The sequence below is a fragment of the Gymnogyps californianus genome, unplaced genomic scaffold (genome assembly GCF_018139145.2).
Source record: "Gymnogyps californianus isolate 813 unplaced genomic scaffold, ASM1813914v2 HiC_scaffold_69, whole genome shotgun sequence".
Lineage (NCBI taxonomy): Eukaryota > Metazoa > Chordata > Aves > Accipitriformes > Cathartidae > Gymnogyps > Gymnogyps californianus.
Window position 1 is genome coordinate 133,890 of NW_026114462.1, and position 23,653 is coordinate 157,542.

Here is a 23,653-nt window from a genome sequence, read left to right on the forward strand (position 1 = left end):
GATCATACAGATTGAAGAACAGTAAGAAAGAGTACATATATCAATAGGAGAATTCTGTACTAGTGCTAATTCTTCTTGGCCTTAGTAATGTCCTTTTAGCAGCAACCAGCATTGCTACGTAACCCTTAGGGTTTTAAGTGGAACTTATTCCTCCACTACAAATCCATGTTCCTTAAAATTTATGTTTTATAACAAATCTAGCTTACAGAAATCATTAGATTGTCTCTTCCTCACTTAGGTATCCAGTCAAGATTATTGGCTAGTGGATCCACATTTGTAACATATTTAAGGATAAATTATATATGTATGTCCTGGTTTCGGCTGGGATAGAGTTAATTTTCTTCTTAGTGGCTGGTACAGTGCTGTGTTTTGGATTTAGTGTTGTAGAATAACACACTGATGTGTTATCAACATTATTCTCACACTAAATCCAAAGCACAGCACTGTACCAGCCACTAAGAAGAAAATTAACTCTATCCCAGCCGAAACCAGGACAATATATATATTTTTATATATATATTTAATAGTAACACCAATTGTTCTCGGGGTACCCAGCACCCTGAGCTGGAAGACAGGGACGAGGAGCAGAATGAAGCCCCCATAATCCAAGGGGAAATGGCTAGCGACCTGCTACACCACTTAGACACATACAAGTCTATGGGGCCAGATGGGATCTACCCAAGGGTACTGAGGGAGCTGGCGGAAGTGCTCACCAAGCCGCTTTCCATCATTGATCAGCAGTCCTGGCTAACCGGGGAGGTCCCAGTTGACTGGAGGTTAGCAAATGTGATGCCCATCTACAAGAAGGGCCAGAAGGAGGATCCGGGGAACTACAGGCCTGTCAGCCTGACCTTGGTGCTGGGGAAGGTTATGGAGCAGCTCATCTTGAGTGCCATCACACGGCACGTACAGGACACCCAGGTGATCAGGCCCAGTCAGCATGGGTTTATGAAAGGCAGGTCCTGCTTGACTAACCTGATCTCCTTCTATGACAAGGTGACCCACTTAGTGGATGAGGGAAAGGCTGTGGATGTTGTTTACCGGGACTTTAGTAAAGCCTTTGACACCATTTCCCACAGCATTTTCCTGGAGAAACTGGCTGCTCATGGCTTGGATGGATATACTCTTCACTGGGTAAAAAACTGGCTGGATGGCCGGGCCCAAAGAGTTGTGGTGAATGGAGTTAAATCCAGTTGGTGGCCGGTCACAAGTGGTGTTCCCCAGGGCTCAGTATTGGGGCCACTTCTGTTTAATATCTTTATCAATGATCTGGATGAGGGGATCGAGTGCACCCTCAGTAAGTTTGCAGACGACACCAAGTTGGGCAGGAGTATTGATCTGCTTGAGGGTAGAAAGGCTCTTCAGAGGGATCTGGACAGGCTGGATCAATGGGCCGAGGCCAATTGTATGAGATTCAACAAGGCTAAAAGTGCTGGGTCCTGCACTTGGCCAAGAAGGCCAAGAGCATCCTGGCTTGTATCAGAAATAGTGTGGCCAGCAGGACTAGGGAAATGATCATCCCCCTGTACTTGGCACTGGTGAGGCCGCGCCTCGAATACTGTGTTCAGTTTTGGGCCCCTCACTACAAGAAAGACATTGAGGTGCTGGAGTGCATCCAAAGAAGGGCAATGAAGCTGGTGAAGGGTCTAGAGAACAAGTCCCATGAGGAGCGGCTGAGGGAACTGGGGTTGTTTAGTCTGGAGAAAAGGAGGCTCAGGGGAGACCTTATTGCTCTTATCTCCAACTACCTGAAAGGAGGTTGTAGCGAGGTGGGTGTCGGTCTCTTTTCCCAAGTAACAAGTGATAGGACGAGAGGAAATGGCCTCAAGTTGCACCAGGGGAGGTTTAGGTTGGATCTTAGGAAGAATTTCTTCACCGAAAGGGTTGTCAAGCATTGGAACAGGCTGCCCAGGGAAGTGGTTGAGTCACCATCCCTGGAGGTATTTAAAAGATGTGTAGATGTGGCTCTTAGGGACATGGTTTAGTGGTGGACTTGGCAGTGTTAGGTTAACAGTTGGATTCGAAGATCTTAAGTGTCTTTTCTAACCTAAATGATTCCATGATTCTGTGAATATTATGAAAAGAAGTTGTGCTTTCTCAAAATAATCTGTTTTGCTAGCTGCATTATTGCTTTGATCTGGTGTTGGAGTCTGTAGAGGAAGGCAAAGGATACTTAATTTGTTGTACTGGTGGTTGTTACTACATCCATTTCTTTATTGCTGTGCCTGGATAGGAGGCTAAAGCAGGTTAGGAAATGTTCATACAGTCCCTCCTGTCAGAAGAACTGTGGAGAGAGTAGCCTCTGGCTGATGAGCAGTGACAGGTAATTGGGATCCGTAACATCCTCTATAGCCATATCTGGGGGGAGTCATCTACCCGAGGCCTCATATCTGAAAGTGGCTTATGGAGAGAGCTCTATATTTCATTGAAATAGGTGGAATATAGTGCCCTGTGGGCATAAGTAGATTTTAGTTATGAAACATCTGTGCCTTGGCAAACTTTATCTGCTAAATAATTATTTAAAGCATTGTTGTTAGGAGTTAACTAAGCTATGTACATTTGTGAAATGATCCATGGAATCTGAGTGTTCTAAAATGTTCTAAAGTATAACAAATTACTAATGTGTTTGGAAAAAAAATTACTGAATTGGGGTATTTCATATTGTTGTTGAAATCAAGATAGCTTCTGATGCTCACTAACCTGCAACTTAGTTATGAAGACTTTAAAAAATAGACAACTTTGATCTGATTGTATTTTCCTTGAAATCAGTGTTTTACCTTCAACTTGAAGGTCAATATAGGTAAGCTGATGCTTAAAGCTTTTGAAAATCTCAATCCAAAATTACTTAAATTACTTATTTTGTATCCAGAATATATACATATCATGATCTAGCATATTCCACATATACTTTTTTCTTTTTACTGTTAAAACATTTCTTTAGATATTGTTTTGTATCTCTGAGTTAATAACTGAACACCTAAAGTACCATGGTATTTGAGCAGACAGTGGTTTATGCAGCATAGAAGTAAACTTTGGTCATCTGTGAATAATCCTGCTTTATTAGAAGTTTAAGCTAACTTTCTTATCTTGAACAAGCACAACAAATATTTTTTAGGCAGCTATTGATATTATAAAAATGCTTCTTTTTATTTATCTTCCTCATTTTCATCCATGTGTATTTTTAAAATAGTCTTGCACATTTCCACATTGCTTTTGTATAGGATTTGTAGTAGTATTTCCAAACCTTTGAATGATATTTAAAATATCTGTTAGAAAGGGAAAGCTGTGTTAAATCTCTGTTTATTTGGACTTGGAGAATATACTTGTTCATGACAAAAGGACAACTGTAGAGAGGACACCTATACTTTTGATCTGAACTTTTAAACGTGTCGCGCTCTTTTTAATTCTGTATACCACTCTGCTGTTGTTCCTAGCTTTGCCAATCTGCAAGATGTTGAGAATTGACTAACCTTGCATTTGCTGCTTCTGTTGTCATCTACTGCAACAGGCAACAGCCAAGTGCAGGGAATACTTGTGGAAAACTCCTGTTTTCCAGCAGCCTGAAGACTCTAGGATGAGAGAGGAAATAAACTGGGGCAGATGATGCCTCATACATACAGTTACTCACTAGATACGGATTGATACAGACAGAAGAATATCATACAGGATCTCATGACTGCATTGTCTTCATTCATTTACCAGACAGCAATTTATGTTGGGCCTTCCCATTACAGATGTTAAGGGTAAGAGGATAAAAATGTTTGGAAGGAACAGAGAAGGGTAGGTTTGATTAAATAACTTTGAAAGAAATGAAAAGCAGAAAGCTGTGGAGAGGAAACAAACATGGAGTAGGACACAAGAAGGAAAAGACAAAGATGAGAGAAAGTGAAACCATGACAGGGAAGAAGTTAGAGGAATAAGGAAAGCCATGAGAAGTAGGGCCTTAAGGGGAGAGAAACACAATAAATTACTTGTCGGCTTACTTAAAAAAAGGAAAATGACATGGTTGACAGTATGAATGAAGTACACGTGATATGTGGCTGGGGTTTTTTTCTTTTATTTGTAAGTGGTGTGATTTTTAGCCTAGTAAAGCAGTTATTTTTCATGCTGGCTAGTAATCCTCATGCAGTGGATATTGAATATGTTTTTGAAGTCTGGATTTATATTGAAATTTTTATCATTTCAGTGTTGCTCCTAGTTTCAGTTCTTCCCTTTTCCTTCAGCTACACTGAAAGAGCATAATAGGAGGTCCTCCTCATCTACCACTGATTTGCCTGGGTGTAGAGTATCTCAGTCTTTGCTCGGACACCAGACAGATTCTGGGTCTAGAGGCCCATCTTCACCAGACTTTACCATTAGCACTTTGTGCAAATTTGGTGTTACAGCAGCACCATCAGGGAGTACCAGTACTTTATCCTCTGTTTCATGGTCTCAGAGTCAGTGGATTTCCTTTGCTGATGAACTTCTTACAATTAGACACACAAGCGCAGACAAGAAGGAGCCCCAAAGATTGCATTTTAAAACTGAAAATGCCTGCCTTGCCTCTTCTGCTTTGCTTGGGAATTCTTCCAACAGCTGTGCTTCTGAGGATCAAAGTGACCTTTTCAATAATACTCTATGCCACGAACAATTATTCATTGAAGAAACTGGCACTGCTGCTGAAATTTCTTCCGCATCATCTTCAGCACTACTGGACTATAGTTTAGTGTCTTCTTGTGTTCATACAAATAAGGGTATGGCAAGCATGCATTGTGTACTGCTCTTTGTTAATAACTGACTCCAAAAAGCAAGCTTTGGACTGATTTTTCTTTTTGTTATTATTGCTCACCTGATGTTAAAATTAACTCATATTCTTACTTAGAATGTACTAAACTGCTTGTTAGCACCAACTTCCTTCAAAGTTAGGACAATGAAATAAATATTCAGCTTGAAATAAGAAGAAAAATTCAAATTATTTAATTAAAGGCATTGCTTTATCTTAACTGTGCAGAGCTTTGCTTTTCTAGAAATAGGAATGTATAGATGTTTTCAGATTAAATAAAGTTAAATAAATTTGATTTAAAACTGTTCCTTTTTAACACCCAGTATTTTGAAGCGTGGATGATATCGTGGTAATGCTACATACTAAGAGGGCCAAGGAAAAGTGCATTTGGGCAAGTGGGCCATGACTCACTGAATACCTGTGATACTGCAGCAGACTACTCAATGTTTAGCATGCACTGTCTTCCTGGGGCATAACAAGAATTTTAAAGGAATGACTGATATTTCAGAAGTGAATTTACTTGGGGACATTTGAGTTTGCAACTCTTAAGGTGGATGTAGTCAGTATTAGCCTAATTTCTTTCTTCCCAAGTCAGTGATGAAACTCCCATACTTCAGTGATGGCAGAGTTCTGCTGAATGCCTGAGAAAATTCCATACTTAAAAGTTACATTTTTAAATAACATTAACTGATTTAATTAAAAAAGAACCATCCAGAATAATTTGAGGGAGATGATAGGATGTGCTGCAACAACATAGTCATATATTAGGGTTTCAGTCTATTTTGAAGTTAATTTTAGATCTGGCACACTCATTGGATGGCATCTAACATTTATTTTGAAGTACAGTTCTATTCGGAAAAGTGACTATGTAAAAGTGGCATCTTTGTATTGCTGCCACCATCTGTTAGTTGTGTCTGTTAGGTTTAGAAGGACATGAGGGCAGTATTTTTTTTAACTGCTTTTTACTTCTGATAGCTCGGCTAAGAGATAATATGGAGTTACTGTGTTCTTGCAATCAACAGAGTAATTTATCTGTTATATTGGTGTATACTTATTGAAGTCAGTAGGATTTCAGAGGGCATAATTTGATGTAAACAGAGTTATGCCATTGTCAGCTAGGACCAAATATGAATTTCCACTGAATTTTCCATTTGTGGTGAGACATGAAAGACTGTCCTATATTCTGAATTCATATAGACTATACACAAAAGGGAACTCAGGTAAAACCATCTTTTTACATACAAACCTCTGAGAATAGTTAGTATAAAATCATTTGAGAGCAATGAGAAAGCCCATGATGCCATTTTTAGAGTCACTTTTCAGGGTATCACATGGCCCTATTTTAAAAACATTTATGATTAGTGGTAAATCTTACAAAATGGAGCTTGTAAAATAGGAACTTTTAATAGAAGCATAACTTCCAGTTATTCTATTCAAGTGAGTACATATTTATGTTCAGTGTGACCTTTCTAATATTGATTTCCTTAAATTTGCTTTCTTTCAGCAAGGCCCACAACTCCTCTTTCTGTAGGCACCATTGTACCCCCTCCAAGGCCTGCTTCAAGACCAAAGTTGTCTACAGGGAAACTTAGTGGAATTAATGAAATAGTATGTATTGATTGTTGGGTTTTTTTTAATTCTCCATTGTAACTCGATTTCAGATATATCATTTACACTGTTACAGTGGAGTTGCTTTCCAACCAATGTTCAAAGAAACACATACTCAGATTTTCACCATTGCTGGATAGGCATGGAAGTTGTTCATGATAAACATGTTACTATAACAAAATAATTCTTAACTGAACTAAAAAGGTCCAAAACATAAATTTTGCATCAGCGGATTGTTTTTAATTGAACAAATCAATAACTTGAAAATTAAAGGATAGCATATGTGTAGGATTAAAGTTTTCAAAATGTGAAATACTAGCGAAGTTAACAACAAAACTCCATTGATTTAGGGATATCACCAAAGCTTTGGGGAATGAGTGGTATTAAGTAGATCTTTATCAGTCATGTGTTGACACAAGTAGCCCTGCTGTGACTTCACCCTGCCCTTGGTGCTGGTTGGTGGAGGTGGCAGATTGCAGCAGCTGCCCATTGGGATAGTAAGAGGTTGCACACTGCCTGCATCTCTGCTCACTGCTTGCAGTGCAGGTCCACCTGCTGATAATGTGGCAAAGAATGCAAATACCTAGACAGCATATCAGGTCAAGCTATGCTTAATCTCTTCTATGAATATTATGATTCTTTGGGTTTCGTTTGACTTACTGACTTGGAAAAATTTTACCGCGGTAAGATCCTCTTACTGTCTTTCAAAGTAGCAAGATACTTTCACCATATTCTCGTTATGGAAAAAATTCTGGTCTTATGCTTTGACAAAACTGAAACATTGTTTAACTCTTTTGCTTTTCTGTAATGTTATAAGGTCAGAATAGGGTTCATTTTGAGATTCTTTTCTCATTCCAATATAAAATTGTAGTAATTGCTCTTAGACCAAGAAATCTGTTCTTCATATCATCAGAATTAAAGAGAAGAATTTAGCTGGTACTGTTCTGCTATAAAGTATGATTCTGCACAAAGTTACATGTTTTAGAAATTGGCTATTATCTGGATACAAGTGGAAGATTGTTAGTTGTCTTCATTATATGTCACCTCCTTTTACAATTCCCACAATCTGTATAAAAGTCACATACTCAGTGACAAGTGTGATAGAACCGAAATAAAAAAACAGTTACCCAACCAAAACATATGCTTCAGGAGTTCCAGTACCTTTTAGATAGGTTAATCCCAAAATGATCATTAGTTATTTTAAACTAATACCTTAACAGTTAAATGGATCATAAAACTATCCAAAGATTTAGGGTGGAAGGGACTTTTGAAGATCTTCTCTAGGCCAACCTCCTGCTCAAAGAAGGGCCAACTTCAAAATTGCATCAGGTTGCTCAGGGACATACTGAGTTTTGAAAATCTCCAGGGAGGGAGATCTCACAACCTCTTTGGGCAACCTGTCCCAGGGCTTAACCACAAGGTTACAAGAAGGAATTTTTTCCCTATGTTCAGCTGAAATTTCCTTTGTTATAGCTCTTGCACCTCTGAATAGAGCCTGACTCCATCTTCTTTGTAGCTAGTGAAAGACTGCTAGTAGATCCCTCCTTAGGCTTCTCTTCTCCAGGCTGAACAAACCCAGGTCCTTCAGCCTCTCCCTCTCTCTCATGTCCTCCAGTCCTCAACTATTTTAGTTGCCCTCTGCTGGACTCACTTCCAGTTTGTTAGTAGCTCTCCTTTAGCTCTGAAAATCCACATTTGCTGCACACATACACAGGACTATAGGCTTAGGTTCTGCTACTGTGTTATAGTGCAATTATTGACGAGCTGTTACATAATCAAATACATTAGACTTAACTACCCAGGCAAAAAAATTAATAATGATAAGCTATGAAATAATGGAATTGATTCCCATAGAAAATGTGGGTTCTCTGTTTTACACTAAAAACTAGGATAGATAAAGCATTAAAAGAAATATGTTGAGAAACACTATGAAATTGATTGGGGAATGAAATGAAGAACTCTTCTATTTACAGTCTTTTTTCATTTTTTTAAAACCACTTTCTGTCTCTCTAATACTCTTGTGATCTCTTGTGTTTAGCCTAGGCCATTCAGCCCTCCATTGACCTGTAACTCAAGTCCACCACCTGCAGCTCCCTTGGTACATGCAGAGAGCATTTCCTCAATATCCTCTTCTGCTTCCCTCAGTGCAGCAAACACGCCTACAGTTGGTAAGTTAAATTAACCATTTTAATTCATTTTAGAAATGGTATAATTCTGCCACTGAGTTCCACCTGTTAGGAAAACCATTCCTTGGAGTTAGTTGTTCCATATGTGAGTCCAGTCTAGGTACTTCAAGCATCCTTTGCAATACCTGCTTCTAAATGACACTGAGAGACAGGACAGTGGATTTGACTAGATTAGACTATAGATCCAATTATGGCATGTTCTTTAGTGAAATATTTTTCAAAATTAAAATATTCCATGAATTCATATTTGATGTGCTTGTATATCCATTCATCAAGCACAACGTTATCATGTATTTGTTCAGAAGATGTTATTATATATGTACAGAAATATTTTGGGATACTGATAAATTTGAATTAATATAAATGTTCACAAAATTGAGTTCTTTTTATGTTATTTTTATTTTGTTTGTTATCCTGTAATTGCAGTTTCCAAAAAAAATGAAACTAATGCATCTTTTTCTTCAAGTTAGTGAAGTATATAAGCTAAACAGAGGTGTTTAGTAAAAGCAGAACAACCAACCAAACAATAAAGATGAAGATGAAAAGCAAGTCAGTCTTCCTGTGCTGCCACTAATTTCAGAAGGTTTTCTTGTGGTTTTAAAGTAAAGTCCTTCAGTTATGATATTTGATTATAACAAATAACAAGGAGACTTGGGGGGGTTATTTGTGGTTGGGTTTTTTTAAGACATTTTAACTTGTTTCTGTAGCAGAATTGAAGTATTTCATTCCTGAACACTATTACCACTTTAGTCCCAAGTTAAATCAGACTCTTGAGTTAACACTCAGTTATCTATGAATGTTATTGATGCCAAGGATTCCTCACCCAGGCTCAGCACCTCAGAAGAGCATCTGCACAGCTTCTAGTGGGAGTTCTGCATTGAAAGCAATGCAGCTGTTTCCACCCTGTGCAGGACCAAAGCTAGTAAGGTCTGCCTAGCCTTAGCTGCTGCAGTGCTGGCACAGTTCAGTGTCCACCAGTTTCCCAAATGCTGAGAAGCATCATAGAAAGATAACTGATATTTTGGTTGCCAGAGTCCATCCAGGCTCACTTCCTCAGGCCTCAGCACTGGTGCCAAGGAACCAGAAGTTGGTGGCAGCAGCATCAATAGCCCCAGCTGTGTGTGCATGTGTGTGTGTTATTGGAGACAGTGATAGAGTGAAATTGTGAGGTGAGGGAGGAGGTAAGGAGGTGTGTGCTGACACCAAGGTTTGACATGGTTATTAACCTGGCCTAGCAAAAATAAACAAGGCTAGTTCCATCTGCACTGATTGTATGAATTAAATAGTCCTGGAGAGCTGGGAAGGGCAGTGCAGATGGCTGAATGATTTTGGGGCATGAGGATATACTCTGCACTACTGTCTATATTTTCTTTTGGCTTTTGCACAATCCAGTGTTTCCCTTACCCCATTTGTTCTTAATAATGGAGAGCTGACTATAATTATCTTGTTCCAAGTGAATTTGTAGGCATGCATAATTGAATTTCTTTTATACTTTAGCCTTGTTTTCATTTGCAAAGTATTTTTTATATATTAAATTGTTTAACATCTATAACATCTATTTTTGCTTGAAATATTTTGTTTTCTTGCAATGTTTTGTTTCATTTAAACGTAATAGAGGATGATCTTTTGATTGGAACACTTCCTACAATTGAAAAGCTTTGTGAGACACCACCAGGTATTGTACTAGAAGCAGATTTACATGTTAACTAATCATCCTAATGCACTACAGCTAATAATACTGTATTTCTTTTGAAACAAATTTCTCCAGCTATTTCTGGTGTCTGGCAGATACAAGTAGCTTGAAAGCTCAACTACTTAAGTTATATGTTGCTGAAGTCACCAAAGCTTGATATAACCACTTTTACAGAACATAATCTTCCATCTATTCCCCCCAAAACAAGCTGAAAATTGGTCTTGTTTCTTCAGTTTGTCATTACTACTTTCTTGGAAGAAAAGGGAATATATTTTTACTGTGACAATCCTTATTCTCATAAGACAAATAGATAGAACCATTTCTATATTTCTAAATAACACAAAGCTTTGAAGATACAGATAATAAAGGTAATATTTTTTTAATACATTTTATTTTTACGACCGCAGTTTAGCCAATATTAAAATTACCTGAATCGTTGTTCCTAAACTGAACTAAAACCATTTGATCAGACTTATTTATTTGCCCTTTTTATGGCCAATGATGCAGTCATTTATTCTGTAGTTTGGCAACCTCCTCAAGTGTGTCAATGCAACTGTTTGCATGGTTGTGTCATTAGCTCTTGAGTCAGCACAGCTGAAGGGCTGTTAACCCTGGTTGGGGCTGAGGCAGGTGGCAGGGCATCAAAGCCAAATTTGCTGGTGCTGCTGAAGGTCCTAGAACTGGACCCGTGAGCTGGACTGCAGCCTGAGATACAGTGAGTCCGCCTTGGCACAGCTCTGTGACATCCCGTCCCTCTGAGAGCTCGCAGCAGGCATGTGATACAGGCTGTTTCAGCAGTGGTACAAAAAATTAGTAAGATGCTCTCCACTACACTACTGCACTAATAAAAAGATAGAACTTCCAGTATTGTCTTTTATATTCAGTACACATATAAAACACTACTGAAAAGTAAAATCCCATGTGTGGTGGGTTGACCCTGGCTGGATGCCAGGTGCCCACCAAAGCCGCTCTATCACTCCCCCTCCTCAACTGGACAGGGGAGAGAAAATAAAATGAAAGGCTCATGGGTCGAGATAAGGACAGGGAGATCACTCAGCAATTACTGTCACAGGCAAAACAGACTCGACTTGGGGAAAAATTAATTTAATTTATTACTAGTCAAATCGAGCAGGATAATGAGAAATAAAACCAAATCTTAAAACACCTTCCCCCCACCCCTCCCTTCTTCCCAGGCTTAACTTTACTCCCAGTTTTCTCTACCTCCTCCCCCAGAGTGGCACAGGGGGATGGGGAAGGGGTTTTTTTGGGTCAGTTCATCACACGTTATTTCTGCTGCTCCTTCCTCCTCAGGAGGAAGACTCCTCACACTCTTCCCCTGCTCCAGCATGGGGTCCCTCCCACGGGAGACAGTCCTCCACAAACTTCTCCAATGTGAGTCCTTCCCATGGGCTGCAGTTCTTCATGAACTGCTCCAGCATGGGTTCCTTCCATGGGGTGCAGTCCTTCAGGAACAGACTGCTCCAGTATGGGTCCCCCGCGGGGTCACAAGTCCTGCCAGCAAACCTGCTCCAGCCTGGGCTCCTCTCTCCACGGGTCCACAGGTCCTGCCAGGAGTCTGCTCCAGCATGGGCTTCCCACAGGGTCACAGCATCCTTCAGGCATCCGCCTGCTCTGGCATGGGGTCCTCCATGGACTGCAGGTGGATATCTGCTCCACCATTAGCCTCCATGGGTTGCCAGGGGACAGCCTGCCTCACCATGGTCTTCTCCACGGGCTGCAGGGGAATCTCTGCTCCGGTGCCTGGAGCACCTCCTCCCCCTCCTTCTTCCCTGACCTTGGTGTCTGCAGGGTTGTTTCTCTCACATATTCTCACTCCGCTCTCTGGCTGCAACTGCTACTCCTCTGTAACTTTTCCCTTTCTTAAATATGTTATCCCAGAGGTGCTACCACTGTTGTTGATTGGCTCAGCCTTGGCCAGCAGCGGGTCCGTCCTGGAACCCGCTGGCATTGGCTCTATCAGACATAGGGGAAGCTTCTAGCAGCTTCTCACAGAAGCCACCCCTGTAGCCCCCCCGCTACCAAAACCTTGCCACGCAAACCCAATACACCGTGACAACCAGTTTTGTCGATTATACACACACATTTCAAAAAGCCTTAGCTGAGGTCTGAGTTGATTTTTATAGCTATGCATTGGAACTTTGTTGTGTAGGCACAGGCATCTGTGAAGGCTGACGCAGGCCTGGTAATTATTTTTCTTGTAAACTGCTATGTATTTCCAGGTACCTCCAAGGTACTCCCAGAATCTTTACTACGTAAACATTAGAAAACTTTGCAAAATACTTCTCCAACAATTTCTGCTTGGGAATTGTAATCTTTGTTGACTGAAATAGTTAAAAGAATGTTCAACAGCTCACTTATGTGGGGTAATATTAATATATGTGCATTTATGTTCATACATACCGTAACTGAATTCTTTGCATTTCTGTGACTATTTTATCATACATTTTTCCATACTATAAGCATACAATAGGGACTTTTTTTAAAGTATTGTAGTTAACATCTAATTTCCTTTGGATCTGTTGACTTCAGTTTCATCAGTAGCCATTTTAATGCAGTGTTCCTCTGTCTCACATGTATTTCCTTGTGTCTGTCCATTTACAAAATGTCATACTGATAGTCCTGGTTTTTTAGGCTGCTAAGCAGTGTTTTGATGGTGTGATTGTACTGTACTATGTTTATATTTTTCTACACGCTTTTCAAGTAATACTTCAGACTCTGCTGTGACCTTGATGGTAGTAACCTCTTGTAAAAATGACAGGTGTAGTCAACCATTCTGAAATCTATTGCTAAGCTTTTTGAAAATTAAACCTATATGTTGTATGTATTCTAGGTGTTTCACGTGGTCCCAGCCCTGTCAGACTTGGAAACCAGGACACCTTGCCTGTTGCAGTAGCCCTTACTGAATCTGTTAACGCCTACTTTAAAGGAGCAGATCCCACAAAGTTAGTTAAATAGTGAATCGTTTTGAATGTAATAAGTTACAATAAGAAAACACACTGGTTTTACTTTTAATATTTTTGGGGAAAATGGATATACATTAGAAGGGGAATTCACAGGGTTTTTTCCCCTGATATAAGTGACAGCAGTGGCTTATCACTCTCTATTGGCCTGCATCCCACTAGGAGTTCATATATCCCTGCTTTACAAAAATGTGTTCAATGAGAACACTGAAAATGAGAAGGGTTTTTATTATAGTCAGGTAGGTGCTACATGTAAATTTGGGCAGCTTAAAAGCACCTCATTCCCTCTGTCACATTGCTTGCTATGCTACTTAGGCCTTGCCTAAGCATAGTTGTGCCATGTTTTCAAAGCCTGAAAAATATCCATCCATACTACTGTATGCTTAACCAGCTAAACTTTTTTTCTTATTTCATCTGACTTCCAAGTTGAAAGTGATAGTACATTGTCATAGTGCCACATTACCTTCATTTGAAATTCATTTTCTGTTTTGAATTCAGTTCATCAGATTGTAAAAGTACAATGATTGCTTTAAAATTAGTATTAAAACTAGGCAGTTGATGAGTTGCAATAAAACTGATGTTTTCATTCTCTTCTAGATGTATTGTGAAGATCACTGGTGATATGACAGTATCATTCCCAAGTGGGATTATTAAAGTCTTCACCAGCAACCCATCTCCAGCTGTGCTCTGCTTCAGGGTAAAAAACACAAGCAAACTAGAGCAGATTCTTCCAAATGCACAACTTGTATACAGGTTTTGTATTTTATTTTTTTAATATAATAGTAAACTACATGATTTGTAAAATGTGAATTATTGTATATGTAAATCAAAATTCTCTACAGTCTTGTTGATTTGCTTATACATAATTTAATTTCCTGAACTAATCTTGTTTAGCTCAGTTTCTCTCTGCTGCCACCACTAAAAATTTCAGTGATTACTGGACTTGAAACTTATGCTGAATATAACAGGAGACATTGTCCTGGTTTCGGCTGGGACAGAGTTAACTCTCTTCTTAGTAGCTGGTACAGTGCTGTGTTTTGGATTTAGTGTGAGAATGATGTTGATAACACTCCGATGTTTTAGTTGTTGCTAAGTAGCGCTTATCTTAAGCCAAGGACTTTTCAGTCTCCCATGCTCTGCCAGCAAGCAGGTGTGCAAGAAGCTGGGAGGGAGCATGGCCAGGGCAGCTGACCTGAACTAGCCAAAGGGATATTCCATACCATGGAACGTCATGCCCAGTATATAAACAGGGGGGAGTTGGCCGGGAGGCGTGCATCGAGGCTCGGGAACTAACTGGGCATCGGTCAGCGGGTGGTGAGCAATTGCATTGTGCATCACTGTTTTTTTTTCTCCCCCCCCTTCCTTTTTTTGTTATATTCCTTTTCATTACTATTATTATTATTATATTTCATTATTACTATTGTTAGTATTATATTTTACTTTAGTTATTAAACTGTTCTTATCTCAACCCACGAGTTTTACTTTTTTTTTTCCTTTCCTCCTCCCCACCCCACTGGGAGGGGGGAAGGGGGAAGCGGCTGCGTGGTGCTGAGTTGCTGACTGGGGTTAAACCACGACAGCCTTTTTGGCGCCCAACGTGGGGCTCGAAGGGTTGAGATAACGACGGATCTGATCAGAGTGTGTTAAAACAAACTTGTTATAAGTATTCATTGTATTGGTTTGATAGTTACTGGTTACAATGTGGGTTCGTTTGCTCTCAAAGTTGGTGTTGTGGTTCTTGAAATTGCGTTATGTAATGCCCTACTTGCAGTATATGCTCCCTGTTGTGCTGTTTATCATCTGTGGGAACCGGGCTAGAGTTATCACGTTGTTGTTGTTTGTAACACTGGCTTATGATAAGATAGAAGTGCAGGCCGTGAAACTAATCGGGTGTTTGTACTCGGCATTGTTGTCACCTCTGTACTTCGGGAGCCACCTATGGGAGACTATTAATAATTGTACCTTTTACCTTTACTCCTCTGGGAACCAATCTGTGGAGGAGAGATCTCCGTACATCGGGTGCTCTCTCCTAGAGAATATTAATAATTGCACTTTCTACCTTTTCTCCTCGGGGAGCCAACCTATTGGGGAGACATCTTCCCACATCTTCCCTTTCTCTGCCAGGTTAATTGCAATAGTATTGGAGGAGATTGTAAATTTTGAATATCCTTGGGATGTTGAACTTAGTATGGTCCTATTGCTAGGAATCAGCCTGTTCCTGAACATGATTCAGATCTTGTCTAGGGTTAAACAACTATTTAAAAATACCACCCAGAGATCAGCTCCCATGACTGCAGCTACTCCAACCCTGGTGACAGGCACTGCAGCTACTCAAACCCCAGCGACAAGCAGTGTGGCTACTCAAACTCTGGCGACAGCTACTGCAGCTACTCTAATCCCTGTGACAAGCACTGTGGCTACTCAAACCCCAGCAACAGGCACTGTGGCAACTCAAACCTTGGCAATGGATGATGCAGCTGAACTAGAGAATCAACCGGTGCCAATATCAATCGCCCCTATACAGAAGAGGAAATATACAAAAACATCAGTTCGCTTAGCGAAGGATGAAGGTGAAGCAGGGTCATCACGAGAACAGGAGGAAGAGGCAGAACCGGAGATAATCACCTGATCCCTATCCCCGAGTGAGCTGTGGGATATGCAAAAAGGCTTCAGCCATAGTCCAGGCGAGCACATTATCACCTGGCTGCTCCGATGCTGGGATAATGGGGCAAGTAGCTTGGAATTAGAGGGTAAGGAAGCCAAGCAGCTGGGATCCCTTTCTAGGGAAGGTGGCATTGACAAGGCGATTGGAAAAGAAAACACAAGCCCTCAGCCTCTGGAGGCGACTTCTATGGGGCGTGAGGGAAAGGTACCCCTTCAAGGAAGATGTTGTATGTCACCCAGGCAAGTGGACCACCATGGAGAAAGGTATCCAGTACCTGAGGGAATTAGCCGTGCGGGAGATGGTTTATTATGACCCAGACGATGGGCGGTTACCCACAGATCCAGATGAAGTCCACTGCACACGAGGAGGGACCAACAGTAGATGAATTGGCTCACTGACTTCAGCAATACGAAGAAAGTCTCACTTCCTCCCTCATCACGGCTGTGGAGAGACTGCCAGACATACTAGCCAAGAAATGGTCCCAAGAGTTCCAGCGATTTGAGGATAAGTTTGGCCGCCCACCTGTACGGACCAATACCTCAGCTATTAGGAGAAGGTATTCTTCTGGGCAAGAGAGAGGAGAGAGAAGGTATATACCACGGGGTACCCTGTGGTTTCACCTGCTTGACCACGGAGAGGATATGAGAAAGTGGGATGGAAAACCTACCTTGGTCCTAGATGCACGGGTACAGGAATTGCAAGGAAAAACAATCACAAATGAGGGTTCTTCCAGGAAAATGGTTGCTTCAGCCTCCAGTGAGCACTGAGAGTGGTGTGGCAGAAGACAGAGTGGAAGGGCTGATCTTACTCCTGATCCTATGAGAAGGAATTCTAATCCATTTTTACAACAAGCGAGTGGAGAATCCTATGACCGGGACTAGAGGGGCCCTGCCTCCAGCCAGGCGGAGGAGAGGGACAACCGGGTTTACTGGACTGTGTGGATTCGATGGCCTGGCACATCAGATCCACAGGAGTATAAGGCTCTAGTGGACACTGGTGCACAGTGTACTCTAATGCCATCAAGCTATAAAGGGGCAGAACCCATTTGTAGTTCTGGGGTGACAGGGGGATCCCAACAGCTAACTGTATTGGAGGCTGAAATAAGCTTAACTGGGAATGAGTGGCAAAAACACCCCATTGTGACTGGTCCAGAGGCCCCATGCATTCTTGGTATAGATTATCTCAGGAGAGGGTATTTCAAGGACCCAAAGGGGTATCAGTGGGCCTTTGGTATAGCTGCCTTGGAGACAGAGGCAATTGAACAGTTGTCCACCTTGCCCAGTCTCTCTGAGGACCCTTCGGTTGTGGGGTTGCTGAGGGTTGAAGAACAACAAGTGCCAATCGCTACCACAAGGGTGCAGCGACAGCAATATCGCACCAACCGAGACTCCCTGATTCCCATCCATATGCTGATTCGTCGACTGGAGAGCCAAGGAGTGATCAGCAGGACTCGCTCACCCTTTAACAGCCCCATATGGCCAGTGCGAAAGTCTAATGGAGAATGGAGACTAACAGTAGACTATCGTGGCCTGAATGAAGTCACACCACCGCTGAGTGCTGCTGTGCCAGACATGCTAGAACTTCAATATGAACTGGAGTCAAAGGCAGCCAAGTGGTATGCCACAATTGATATTGCCAATGCATTTTTCTCAATCCCTTTGGCAGCAGAGTGCCGGCCACAGTTTGCTTTCACTTGGAGGGGCGTCCAGTACACCTGGGATCGACTGCCCCAGGGGTGGAAACACAGCCCCACCATTTGCCATGGACTAATCCAGACTGCACTGGAAAAAGGTGGAGCTCCAGAACACCTGCAATACATTGATGACATCATCATATGGGGCAACACAGCAGAAGAAGTTTTTGAGAAAGGGGAGAAAATAATCCAAATCCTTCTGAAGGCCGGTTTTGCCATAAAACAGAGTAAGGTGAAGGGACCCGCACAGGAGATTCAGTTTTTAGGAATAAAATGGCAAGATGGACATCGTCACATCCCAATGGATGTGATCATCAAAATAGCAGCTATGTCTCCACCAACTAGTAAACAGGAAACGCAAGCTTTCTTAGGGGTTGTAGGTTTTTGGAGAATGCATATTCCAAATTATAGTCTGATTGTAAGCCCTCTCTATCAAGTGACCCGGAAGAGGAATGATTTTAAATGCGGCCCTGAGCAACAACAAGCCTTTGAACAGATTAAACGGGAGATAGTTCATGCAGTAGCCCTTGGGCCAGTCCGGGCAGGACCAGATGTTCAAAATGTGCTCTACACCGCAGCCGGGGAGAATGGCCCTACCTGGAGTCTCTGGCAGAAAGCACCAGGGGAGACCCGAGGTCGACCTCTAGGGTTTTGGAGTTGGGGATATTGAGGATCTGAGGCCCACTATACTCCAGCTGAAAAGGAGATATTAGCAGCATATGAAGGAGTTCAAGCTGCCTCAGAAGTGGTTGGTACTGAAACACAGCTCCTGTTGGCACCCCAACTGCATGTGCTGGGCTGGATGTTCAAAGGGAAGGTCCCTTCTACACATCATGCAACTGATGCTACATGGAGTAAGTGGGTTGCACTGATCACACAATGAAGTCGAATAGGAAACCTTAGTCGCCCAGGAATTCTGGAAGTGATCACAGACTGGCCAGAAGGCAAAGATGTTGGAATATCACCAGAGGAGGAGGTAATGCGTGCTGAAGAGGCCCCACTGTATAATAAACTGCCAGAAAATGAGAGGCAATATGCCCTGTTCACTGATGGGTCCTGTCGCATTGTGGGAAAGCATCGGAGGTGGAAGGCGGCTGTATGGAGTCCTATGCGACAAGTTGCAGAAACTGCAGAAGGAGAAGGTGAATCGAGTCAGTTTGCAGAGGTGAAAGCCATCCAGATGGCTTTAGACATTGCTGAACAAGAAAAATGGCCAATACTTTATCTCTATACTGACTCATGGATGGTGGCAAATGCTCTGTGGGGTGGTTGCAGCAATGGAAGCAGAGTAACTGGCAACACAGAGGTAAACCCATCTGGGCTGCCCCATTGTGGCAAGATATTGCTGCCCGGCTAGAGAACCTGGTTGTGAAAGTATGTCATGTAGATGCTCATGTACCCAAGAGCTGGGCCACTGAAGAACATCAAAACAAGCAGCAGGTGGAACAGGCTGATAAGATTGAAGTGGCTCAGGTGGATCTGGATTGGCAGCATAAGGGTGAATTATTTTTAGCTCGGTGGGCCCATGACACCTCAGGTCATCAAGGAAGAGATGCAACATATAGATGGGCTCGTGATCGAGGGGTGGACCTGACCATGGACACTATCGCACAGGTTATCCATGAATGTGAAACATGCGCTGCAATCAAGCAAGCCAAGCGGTTAAAGCCTCTGTGGTATGGAGGACAATGGCTGAAATACCAATATGGGGAGGCCTGGCAGATTGACTATATCACACTCCCACAAACCCGCCAAGGCAAGCGTCATGTGCTTACAATGGTGGAAGCAACCACCGGATGGCTGGAAACATATCCTGTGCCCCATGCCACCGCCCGGAACACTATCCTGGGCCTTGAGAAGCAAGTCTTATGGCGACATGGAACCCCAGAAAGAATTGAGTCAGACAACGGGACTCATTTCCGGAACAATCCAACACCACACACCATCCTCCTGCTGTGCCCAATGTCACCTGCCTGCCACATCACACCAAAGCCCAATCCTGTTCTGCTGACTGAGCGGACTTTGCATCATCCCTCCTGCCCAGACAGACTGTTACGATAGATGGACCCCAAAGTCATGGACTGAATGAACTCAACAGACATTTGGTAGAGATGGCCCATAGACTGCAGGAATGATATCTGTATGTATATATTAAAAGACAGGAAAAGTGATGGTGATTAATTGGAAATGTATTGGAAAGTGTGGGATCTGGGCATAACGTAAATGGTATAGAATAAGGGGTGGATATTGTCCTGGTTTCGGCTGGGACAGAGTTAACTCTCTTCTTAGTAGCTGGTACAGTGCTGTGTTTTGGATTTAGTGTGAGAATGATGTTGATAACACTCCGATGTTTTAGTTGTTGCTAAGTAGCGCTTATCTTAAGCCAAGGACTTTTCAGTTTCCCATGCTCTGCCAGCAAGCAGGTGTGCAAGAAGCTGGGAGGGAGCATGGCCAGGGCAGCTGACCTGAACTAGCCAAAGGGATATTCCATACCATGGAACGTCATGCCCAGTATATAAACAGGGGGAGTTGGCCGGGAGGCGTGCATCGAGGCTCGGGAACTAACTGGGCATCGGTCAGCGGGTGGTGAGCAATTGCATTGTGCATCACTGGTTTTTTTTCTTCCCCCCCCCCCTTCCTTTTTTTGTTATATTCCTTTTCATTACTATTATTATTATTATTATATTTCATTATTACTATTGTTAGTATTATATTTTACTTTAGTTATTAAACTGTTCTTATCTCAACCCACGAGTTTTACTTTTTTTTTCCCTTTCCTCCTCCTCTCCCCACTGGGAGGGGGAAGGGGGAAGCGGCTGTGTGGTGCTTAGTTGCTGACTGGGGTTAAACCACGACAGACATAAAAAATAGTTTGAAAATGTAGCTGTGTTTTTTACACACATTTTATAAATAAAATGGTTTAATAAACTTTTTAAAAAAAAACCAAAACATTTTTTTCTAATTAAACTAAATGAACAATATAACTAATTACAGATACGGAGAAAAATTAGATGTCAAAAATAGGACACATTGTCACATGGATTTCTTTATACAGTAGTAAAAATGGTAAGATTAAATTATGAAACAGTAGCCTTAAATAGAAAACAAGTAGTAGGAGCTACACCTAATCTCATTTGTCAGTTAGTGTATCTTTTAAGCTGTATCATTTCTATGGTAGATCAGATCCATTACATAACTGTATCTCTCAAGTGTATAGCAGCATGCTTAGGAGAATTCTTAAGAAAAAAAGCTGCTGGTTGAGTAGGATAATTGTTGAAATCACAGCATTTGGATGCTTAAAAAAAATAAAACAATTGTAAAAGCAGATATCTCTTTCAGCTGAGCAGTTTCTGTTTCATTTGTTGGAGAAATTATTTGAAAACCAGTTAAACACTTCTAGATGCTACAGTTTTTAAATTACTGAAATAACTTGAAACAATCAAACCACATGCATCCATTCTTTTGTATTTAATTTCATTTTGATCATTCATACTTAATGTAATGAATGATTCATACAAAATTGAATTTATCGTTCTTTGACATGACAGTTTATAACTGAAATGTTAGCAGAGCTGTATCTGACAGTGAGTTATACTGAAAAATTATATTTTGGAAAAAAGTGAAAATGTCTAGTATTCTTGTCTGAGTGCTGTAACACTTCACCTCTAATTAGAAAGGATGCATGTACTGGATATTTATGAAGTTAAACCCATATGGTAATAATTTGACTTTTCATCATATACTGCAATAACTATCATTTGCTTAGTATTTATAGAGATGGAACTTTTTAATGTGAGTGATATTTGTGGAGATGTCAGAATTTCTGTTTTGAATTATACTTGGTTGTGGAGCAGCAGAAGGATTTTGCTAGTGTTTTCATTTGTTTAAATTTTGGAAGGCCTCTGTGATGTGTTTATCTATATATTTTACTGAAAATGGAAATTGCATGAATGACAACACTGTATTGAGAACCAAATTCTAAGTAAATTGGACAGGCTACTGGTATGTAAGTCACTGTTCTAGGACATTCAACCCATTGCAGTCATATTTACTGTGTTCCAGGTGCTCGTTTTCAGCTTTCACTCTGCATACACACTCTGCATGCCTCCTTAGGGATGGATGCAGTTCCTCTATGTATCCACAGATGATCCATGGAGCTCTTTGATTCTTAAGTGATTTGAATTTTGTTTCTGAATCAGTTTTCTTAAAAGCTTCATCCTTATTAAAAAATAAACCTGATGCAACCAGAGCTGAAAATATTCTTGATCTGCAAAACACCTTTTCGTGCTCCAGTAGCTCCCAACCAGGATTTTGCTTCTGCAGTCATGTGCACTCTTACCTACATATAGAAATGATATAATAAATTGTTACTAAGATTGAATGTAACTATAAGTATCTGAGAAACAATTGTTTATAATAATTTGAAAATCACTTTTAATTGAAAAAATTTTGAAAGCTTACACTCTCTATAAATATGTGAAAGTGTGGTAACACATACAGCACAAATCTTAATTCAGTGCATTAGTGAAGCTATGTCATAACAAAAACTAATTATGATTTTAGGATTTATTCCAAATTGGATAACATTCCTTTTCAAAGACCACTTTCATCTCCATCTCCCACACATTCTCACAGCACCTGATTGTATTAAAATTGTGTTTTATTAAATGTAAAATCCAAATTTGGCATTAACTCCATCTTGTGATGCAGATCATCAGTGGAAGAAACTCACTGCTCCACAACCTGGAAGGAGAATTTTTACCAGATGATACAACAATTTGTCTTAATATTTAGGAAGGTACAATTATGTGTTATAAAGCATTAGAACAAATTCTTGCTTGAAATAGTGAAGAAGGGGAAAGATCTAGTCTTAATTTTTAGACATCCGAAATAATAAAACTCAGTGTTGCCTTCTGATTCCTACCTTTCTTTTTCTTTGTAGTGATCAGTCACAAAGTGACTCCAGTACTAAGGATTTTTGGATGAACATGCAAGCTATAACTGTCTACCTCAAGAAATTATCAGAGCAGAATCCATCTGCATCCTATTATAATGTGGATGTTTTAAAGTATCAGGTAAACACTTTTTTCCCTTTGGAATTTTTTAAGGAACTCTGGCAGATTTCATATCTATACAGAAATTATAAGAATTGTTCTTTGCCTGCTTGCATGCAGATGAACTGTCATCCCTCATCTAGGCCAATTCTGGGTATGTCACTGTTTCCAATGCATAGGCTCTGCCCAGGCTGAGTGCATTCGTGTTATGCCTTCATGTCATTCCCTGTTCATTCATGACCTGTTTCAGCTTGCTCACACTTCAGTCCAATTCATGTGTGCAAGCTTCAAACACTGCTTCTTTAGGTATTTGTTAACAAAGTTTTCCTTGAATTTAGGGGTTTTGGTGGGGGTTTGTTTGAGTTTGTAATTATATTGTATTTTGATTTTGTAATTGCATAATTTTTGGATGCTGTAGCTAATCAGCTGTAATATATGAGAACGCATGATGTACTCACCTCTCACAATATAATGGAACAACTCATCCTGGAAACCATTTCCAGGCACATGAAGGACAAGAAGGTCATCGGGAGTAGTCAGCATGGATTCACCAAGGGGAAGTCATGCTTGACCAACTTGATAAACTTCTATGATGAAATGACTGGCCTGGTAGATGAGGGGAGAGCAGTGGATATTGTCTACCTTGACTTCAGGAAGGCCTCTGACACTGTCTCCCATAAGATCCTCATAGAGAAACTGATGAAGTACGGACTGGATGAGCAGACAATGAGGTGGATTGAAAACTGGCTGAACAGCCAGGCCCAGAGGGCGGTGATCAGTGGCATGAGGTCTAGTTGGAGGCCAGTAACTAGCCAGTGTATCCCAGGGTCAATACTGTGTCTGATCCTGTTTAACATCTTCATTAAAGATCTGGATGAGGGGGCAGAGTGTACCCTCATCATGTTTGCTGATGACGCCAAACTGGGAGGAGTGGCTGATAGGCCAGAGGGTCGTGCTGCCAGAGGGACCTCGACAGCTTGGAGAAATGGGCTGACAGGAACCTCAGGAAGT

The 23,653-nt window shown here is 41.1% G+C and overlaps 1 protein-coding gene across 2 annotated transcripts in view; it reads left to right on the forward strand.

Annotated features, from left to right (window-relative positions):
• The window catches only part of LOC127029095 (F-BAR domain only protein 2-like), a 104,386-nt gene that overhangs the window by 74,977 nt on the left and 5,756 nt on the right, over positions 1–23,653 (forward strand). For both annotated transcript variants that reach the window (XM_050914735.1, XM_050914736.1), the window contains 5 exons: positions 6,267–6,370; positions 8,409–8,538; positions 13,101–13,212; positions 13,828–13,983; positions 22,531–22,663. In XM_050914735.1, coding sequence (XP_050770692.1) covers positions 6,267–6,370; positions 8,409–8,538; positions 13,101–13,212; positions 13,828–13,983; positions 22,531–22,663 — 635 coding nt within the window. The remainder of the gene's footprint in view (positions 1–6,266; positions 6,371–8,408; positions 8,539–13,100; positions 13,213–13,827; positions 13,984–22,530; positions 22,664–23,653) is intronic.